The 7,590-nt window shown below is 49.8% G+C and overlaps 1 protein-coding gene across 1 annotated transcript in view; it reads left to right on the top strand.

Moving 5' to 3' along the window:
• The first annotated feature begins 5,510 nt into the window (after positions 1–5,510).
• Positions 5,511–7,590, top strand: part of IFT43 (intraflagellar transport 43) — a 43,942-nt gene continuing 41,862 nt past the window's right edge. Inside the window, exons 1-2 of the mRNA XM_054400637.1 lie at positions 5,511–5,564; positions 6,096–6,185. Of these exons, the coding sequence (XP_054256612.1) occupies positions 5,511–5,564; positions 6,096–6,185 (144 nt within the window). The remainder of the gene's footprint in view (positions 5,565–6,095; positions 6,186–7,590) is intronic.

Below are 7,590 nucleotides of genomic sequence, written 5' to 3'. Positions count from 1 at the left end.
GCCCTGCGAGGCTTCGGGGAGCGAGGGAAGCAGCAGGCAGGGATCGTAAAGCCCTACAGCACTGGAATGCAGAGGAGTCTCCATCCACGACAGCCCTCGCTGAGAGGAAGGGGCTGTGTCGGCTGCTCTCGAAGGGGTCAGGGCCACAAGCGGGCGACAGAACAGCAGCCCCAAGCCGAGGTTCAGATCCATGCCTTGGGTCTGTGCCGCCTTTTCTCTTGGCGCGTGCTCTGACCATGGCCAACTGCCACACCAACCTTCCTCCTGGTTGGGCTGCCCACGGGCTCCCGGCCCCTGGAGTGAACACTCCTCTTGCTCTCACCTGGACCCTGTTCTAGCTAGGCAGGGAGTCTCCACCACCCAGCCCGTCTCCTGGGGGCCTGCAGAGGGGGTGCCAAGCACACCTGGGCTGGCAAGGTGCCCAAAGCTCTGGGGCGAGATGGCGGCTTCATGCCTTCCTGACAGCACCGCTGCTGGCAGCAATGGCTGCTCTCTTGAAGAGCCGCTAGGTTGAGCAGGAGGGAAGATGCAGCAGACATAGCTGCTGCAGGGCTTTTAGGTGAGGTGGGAGCTGCGCAGAGCTCTCTGTGGAAGAAAGTTCTGGAGGTGTTGTGCTCTAGGAGGGGTGATCCCCAGGGTTGAGTAGCTCTGACTACTGAAGGGGCTGGTGTCTGGCAGCAGTAAGGCTGGGAATGGTGGCTGGGAACACCAAGCATGTCTCTGGGGATTTTTCCCTCGCATGTTTGAAGGGTTTGGGGAAGCACTGCCAGCTTAGAGGCCAGAGGCTCACCAAAGGCATGGAGCACAGAAGAGATTCATAAGAAATCCATGGGGCACTTGGGTGTGCTGGCTGCCTGGCAAACTCAGCTCTGAGGAGACTGAAGAGTGAGGCACTCACAGTTTGCATATGCTTTGCTTGGGGAAGAAAAATTTGAGTTCCTTGATGGAGCAGACAGATGTAACAAAACGTAGGGGCTCTAAGATGATGTCAGGCAAATCATGACTTGGAGTAAGGTGCAAAGTCTGAACATTGCCATTAACTGTCCATGGAATATTTTTATGTTGATTGGGATGGATGTTCCTAGAGTTCCCCAGTCACTTCTGAAATGAATTCTGGATGCTATTCCATTCTGGGACCTCCTTTGCCATGCGCTAGGTTGAAGGTTGAACGCAGAAAAACTGATTACTTTGGACTTCAGTAATCCATTTGCTACAGTGCTGCATGGTGAGTTATTAGTTAAGATGGAGATAAGTACAGGAATTATAAGAGATTATTGGAGGAGTTCCCCAGTGGCTGGTCCCTGTCCCAGTGTTCATTAATGACTTTGGCACACTGTGCTAATGAAATTGGCTGCTTGTCCAAAGTTGGAAGGCTTTAATGATGCAGGGGAGGACTGGGATATCCTATAGGAGGAGATAGGCAATTTTGCTGACTGAGACAGTAGAAATGGGATGAAATGAAACAGGACAAAATGTAAGGTTATGTTGTTAATGGCTTGAGAGCAGACTTCTGTTACAAGTTGACAGTGGGGACTTACTGATTGCAAAATACGGAGAAGAATATAGGTATACCGCTGGTTCCAGAACTGGGCCACTCACTTTTTGCTCTGGGAGTTGCTTTCTCTGGGCTGAGAAGAGGTGGGGAACCTACATGGTCTGACAGGAGCTGAAACCACTGATGGTGGCTGCGAGCAGCAGTTGCTAATAGGTTGCATGTCTTAGACATGCTGGAATCCAGCTGGGCTGTGGAAGAGCCTGACAGGGCTACTGAACATGTGAGTATCCTAGGAAATATGTCATACTTGGCAACCCTGCCTGGGTTTTACAGTCTGAGCTTGGGGCTGATGCAACCTGAACAGTGTCTGTTCTCATGGAGATCAAGAGAGGCAAATGTGTGGGCCTTTTCTGCCTATCAAAGCCCCTTCCACCTTCCAGAAGGAGGAACCTATTGTTTGAAGTTTAGTAATTGTTAGGCGATTATGTCTTGAAAGCCACACAAATAAAAGAATATTTGCACTTTCTTCCCTCCTCTGAAACCCCTTAGGGATGAGACAAATATTCTGAGGTTCATGCGGAATAAAGTTGCAGAAAAATCCAAGATGCTGGGAGTTGCCAGTGTGCTGCTAGTGTGAAGCAGGCTAGAGCAGCAGTCTGCACCAAGCACTTTGCTTCCCAGTGAAAGCTTAATGTTTCAAATTAATTGGCCCATGTTGAAATCAGGAGTCTGGCTGGGCGCCTGGCACGAGGACTGGGTAAGGAAGAAAGGCACAGTGCTGTGTCACTGGTTGCTACTGGAATTCCCCTGCATCCCATAAATCCTACTGCTGCCAGAGGGCTGCTTAACAAAACCTTTGGCTGCTCTGAATAAGGTGGTCATTGTTCTCTCCCACAGTAGTACTACCATGTGGGCTTTCCACCATAGTTGTAACTACACGTGTGTGCCCTCATTCTAAAGGTGGTCTAGGAGCAGAAGCATGTGGGAGTGCTCAAATGTGATTGCTTTCCCAGACTCTCCTGGCTCTCTCTTGGGCGGAACGAGGACCAGACACAAGCTCTATTCATAGGTCCAGTCAAGGAGTAATCAACAGCAAACAGTGCTGGTGGGAGACTCTGTTAGTCCTATTCTGCGTGATCGGGTTTGGGTTGAAACCAGATGGAGAGAGTCCATTGCTTAGGTGTGAGAACTTGTCTGTGAAAGGAATGCTTGCATAGTTCTTACTTGCTCTTCAGATGAGAGGGGGTGGCAGCAGTGAGATTTATAGGTGAGGACAAAACTGAGTAAGTAATGCAGGCTGAGAGCTGAAAATACATCTGAAATTGTACACTGGGAAGGAGGAATCCTGGAAACGTGGACCTGAACTGGATAGGAAGCAAGAACGGAGAAGCACTTTAGACAACCAAAGCAGCTCTAAATGTTTGTCCTAGTAATTGTTGTCTTCTCAGCTGAGTGGGGTTGCTCTAGGCCCACAACCAAATGTTGCCTGCAGTGCTACCAGTAGAGCAGAAGCTGTTAAGAAAAGGTACCTCCAATGTTTAAAGCAAGCAAGATCCATTTCAGCCACAGCGTGAAATGGTGGATGAAGACTTTTTCTCTCCTTTTGCCCTCTTCAAGAAGGCAAAAATATGTCAGGGTGATTGACAAACCAGCTCCAATGAGTGGAGAAGTCCAGAGGGACTTAAGGCAGGACAGATTTTAGGTTTCATTCTTTTTGCATGTCTGCTCTTCTGTCTCTGAAGTCAGAAGTTGAAGCAGTGAAATAAGACTCAATTCCCCAATTGATTAAATGTTTTCTTTGCTGCACATGGACTCTCCTCTCCTTCACGCGACCTGAGACTTCTGTCACAGGGGTGGGCAGCAAGCAGCACAGTGTGTCTTGGTGGGTAGCTGGGATGTATTAGTGGATGTCTGGGATGGAGCCCATAGGGGAATTGAAAGGAGAGGCTTAGGGAGGCCATTTCCAGATGAATGGACCCACAGGTCCTACCTCCTCCTTCATGATCCAAGGTGGCACCCTGCACTTTTCCTACTCTGCCTCTGATAGGAACACCCTGATTGCTCCCTGTTTGGAGCCACAGCTAGCAATGCGCTCATGCCCAAGGATTCCTGCCCCAGGGATGCCCTCCTGATTAAGTAGATGTTGGTCTGGATGCTATCACACTCCTCTCAGAAAGCTCTTTTGCTGATTAAGAAGGTCAGTTCTAAATGTATTCTTGAACTTGGACACACTGCAGTAGCTACTGCAACCTTGGGACTACAGGCCCCTCTGTCTCCTGGTATCTGTATAGCTGTAGTGTTGCAGCAGTTCTTCAGAGTGGTTGGGAATTGGGAAATGCAAGACCCTATATCCCATGGCCCAGTGGTGAATCATGGGGCTAGATGAAAACTTGCCCTCTCTGCCTCATGAATACTTGATTCTGTAATTCAAAGAGAAGAACAAAGTATCCAGAAGATCATATTTTCATAGAACCTAACCATCCTGGCTTCCAAAAAGGAAAATCATATCTCACTTATTGAATTCCTTAAACATGTCAAGATTTGTAAAGGGAGATAATATCTTTTATTGCACCAATTGATATAGCTGGAAAAAACAGGCAGGCTTTCAGGCACAGAAACACTTCTTGTCTGTTTTTTCCAGCTATCTCAGTTGGTCTAATAAAAAGTTATTATATCTGCCCACAAATCTTATTTCACTTAATCCTTGGATCATCACAGTCACAGCAGAACCACTTGAAAATATCAGTAAGGAAAGGAAAAATGGACTAAAGGAATTAGTTGACACAAATTATTTAGACTCCTTAAAGTTCTTGAGCCAAACCATGAGCTTTTACTAAAGCTAAGCAGGTACTGAGTGAGATCCGGTGCCTTTAGTAAAAGCTATTCCTGGATGGCTTAAAACTTTAGGGTGACACAGTCAATGTTCATCATGCCAAAACATTAACAGCATAGTTTGTGGTCTGGTACAGTTCTCAACCATAGTAGCAGAGTAAGTGGGTAACAAGTATTCAGGCTGATGAGGATGAGTGAAGATCGTGAGGAATGTTAGAGATACTAGAAAAATATAGGCTAATGGACAAAGCACTGGAGAACTGAATGTTTATCCACTGTGTGGAGGCAAATCCAGATCTATTTACAATTAATCTAGATATCTGTCCAGCCAAAAAAAAAAAAGGGACTGGAGGTGGTTTCATTCAGCTCCGTGGAAATCTCTGCACAACTTACGCTGTAGAGGCATGTGTGTGATGATTATTGTACTTATATTTGATCTTTGGGACTGCTTCCACCGAGTGCTCTGGGGACTGGCTGCTCTGTCTGGAAGGCAGCGTTAGAGAGCTGCAGGGAATTGGGAAGAGCATCAGAAGCATCAGAGAAGCAATCAGGAGACTTGGCAAAATGTTCTGTGAGTAGACAGATCTGCAAGGCTGGGATTATCTGCCACGGTAAGAACTTAGCGTATGCAGTCAAGGGCTGGACAAGACAGAGTGGCAAGCTGTTTTTAACCTGCCCCTGATGCATGTGAAATTAAAAACTGATAGAAGAGTGCTTTCGTGACGTGTTGTGCTGAGAAACTGTAGCACCGCTGTTACCATTAGTCAGGCAAAGAGTTTAAGACAGCTAACGGAGCTGGGTATCTTTATGACTACCAGGAGTACCCGGCATTGTAATTCACTGCTGGCCGCTTGGCAGGAGCACTCAGCCTGCGCCGAGCCGGTTTTTATGAGGTGTGCAGCCTGACGGCTGCCCCAGGCTCCTGGGCCAGGCCCCCGAGCGCGGGGCGCGAAGGGGCGGCCCAGGGTATAGGCTGGGTGCTGAGGGGCGGCCTCGGAGCCAGGCCGGGCTCCATGGCGACGGTATCCAGGCCGCCCGTGGTGACCAAACTCAGCGCAGGCCGAGCTCGCGGGGCAGTAGGGGTCAGCGGTGCGGAGCAGGCGGGCGGTTGCCGGCGGCTGCCGCGACCGCACCGCGGGGGCGGGGTCGGGCTCTCTGCCGGAAGCACCGACGGCGGCGGCGGATGGAGGCCGAGCCGGAGCGAGCGGAGGCGCCGCGGCGTGGGGGTGTCGCCGGGGTGAGCGGGACGCGGGGCGCAGCGAGCCTGCCTTGCCACCCGCCGCGTCAGCTGCCCGTCCACGGGGGTGGGGTGGGAGCGTCCGGCTCGGGGCCAGGCCCAGGCGCAGGCCGGAGCGGGCCCCAGTCCCTCGGAGCAGGGGCGCCGGGGTCTTCAGCTGCGGTCCGTTCCCACGCCAGCGGGACGAGTGCGGCTGGGCAGCCTCGGGACCAGCAGCCCTCTCTGTATGGCGGCGGTAGGCGGGGAAATGATGCCGTTCCCTGGCTCCGGGAGGCCTGCTTGGGCTATCCTTAGGGACCGCCGCGGGGTTAGGCGGCTGTGGGACACCCTGCAGCGGGAAGGGCTGAGCGGCTGAGGTCGGGCTCGGAGGAGGCTGCAGGATTAACGCCTGCAGCTGGAAGTGCTTTTGTGCTGTTGAGGAGTACACGTCTCAGCTGCAGAGCTATTACTCGCGTTTTTCTTCTGCTCTGAAGCAGCCTTTCTCAGTAACCGTGTTCCCTCTGCTCCTTTGCGTTTCCTCCTGTGCTACAGATACTAAAGATGGGCCGTCGAGCCCGCCAGGACCTCTTGCCGGATGAGAATCTCAGCAGGAAGAATTCCTCGTCTGCTTCTCTCGGAGAGGTGGGTGTCCTGTCAGGAGAACCTGCCTGTAGTCCTGCTGGTGTCTTCAGTGGAGAATTCTTCGTTTCTTCTGAGATTGTTTCCCACACAGTGTGTACTGTCCTTTGAAGTTTGTCCTCAGAGATGGGAACCATGTGACTGTCCTGTCCCCTTCCCTCTGCATCTTGTAGTTTTCACACAGGGTCATATCTGGGGCTAGAGTTTCTCACGTGTGAGGTATGGAGAATAGCATCACACAGGACTTAAGGCCTCTCCCTCTTGCACATGCGTACCTTCCATGGGAGTTAAAATATGAGCAGGCACATAATTTTGTGACACATCCGCAGTAGCAAGACAGAGCAGGGGTAGGCAGGTGCCCTAGTCTTGCACTTTGTTTTTGCTAGAGCAAGAATTTGGTATCTGAGGTGGTCGATATCAAGCTTATACAGTGACATGCTTTCCACTATGCACAGGCTACAAAAGTCATGCTAGGAGTTAGCTTTGAAGCATTTGAAACTTTGTCTTGTGAGTAATAAAAGGCAAACTCAGTTCCCACTTGGCTTTGGAGAAAACCTTTTGTTTCGAGTTGGTTCTGTCAGTACATCTTCAAAAAGCAGAAGATGCTCTGGAACCCCTCTTTGACAGGAGAATGAGGCAACATCCTCTGATACCTAGAAAGATGAGACTGAAACCATTTTGATTCACTCTATTTAGTGCTACAGAATGCTCACATTCTATCTGGAAGTTTGCTCTTTGATGTTAGCATGGCTTTTCCACAGGCATCTCCTGCTGGAAGGGGCATCTGTCAAGAAATGGCATACAGATTTTGCTCCCCGACACTTTCAGATGGACAAAAGCATCATCAGACTTCCAGTTTATTGACAATGATGTTTGTTTAAATGAGATTATACTCTTGCTATTTGCAACACCAGTCATGATGTCTAGCATATCATATTCTTTACTTCTTTAAATGGCAAAATTACTTTGCCATGCTGCCCCCCCGGGAACCAGCTGTGTTTTAAGCTACTGTGCTCAGAGTCCTGGAACATTCTATCTTGGAAGTGGCTATTTCATGATTCTCTCCTATTACATGGAGTAGTTTTCTCAGCCATCTGTACCAAAATGGTTTTGTGGGGAGATAGTTCCTTGGAGTCCCTGTGATGCCATCAAAAATACACTGTTAAGGCTTACCTTGCAATGACAGGTTTGGTGGGAGGGGGGGTTTGTTTGTTTGTTTTTTCTGGAGAAACTATGCTCTTTCCTCTTGATAGGCATGATGCAGAATCATCTCCCACCTGTGTGTTCTTCCTTCCCTGGCTATGCTATAGGAGGCCAGGAAGGGTCTTCTAAGAACTCAAAATAACGTGGGGCTCATAGGTTAGTCAAGAAACCAGCTGGTGGTTTAAGTGGGTGTAATCATTGGTTA

Source organism: Indicator indicator, chromosome 4 (assembly GCF_027791375.1).
Source record: "Indicator indicator isolate 239-I01 chromosome 4, UM_Iind_1.1, whole genome shotgun sequence".
Lineage (NCBI taxonomy): Eukaryota > Metazoa > Chordata > Aves > Piciformes > Indicatoridae > Indicator > Indicator indicator.
Note: the sequence above shows the minus strand (reverse complement) of the source record. Positions and strands in the feature narration are given on the sequence as shown.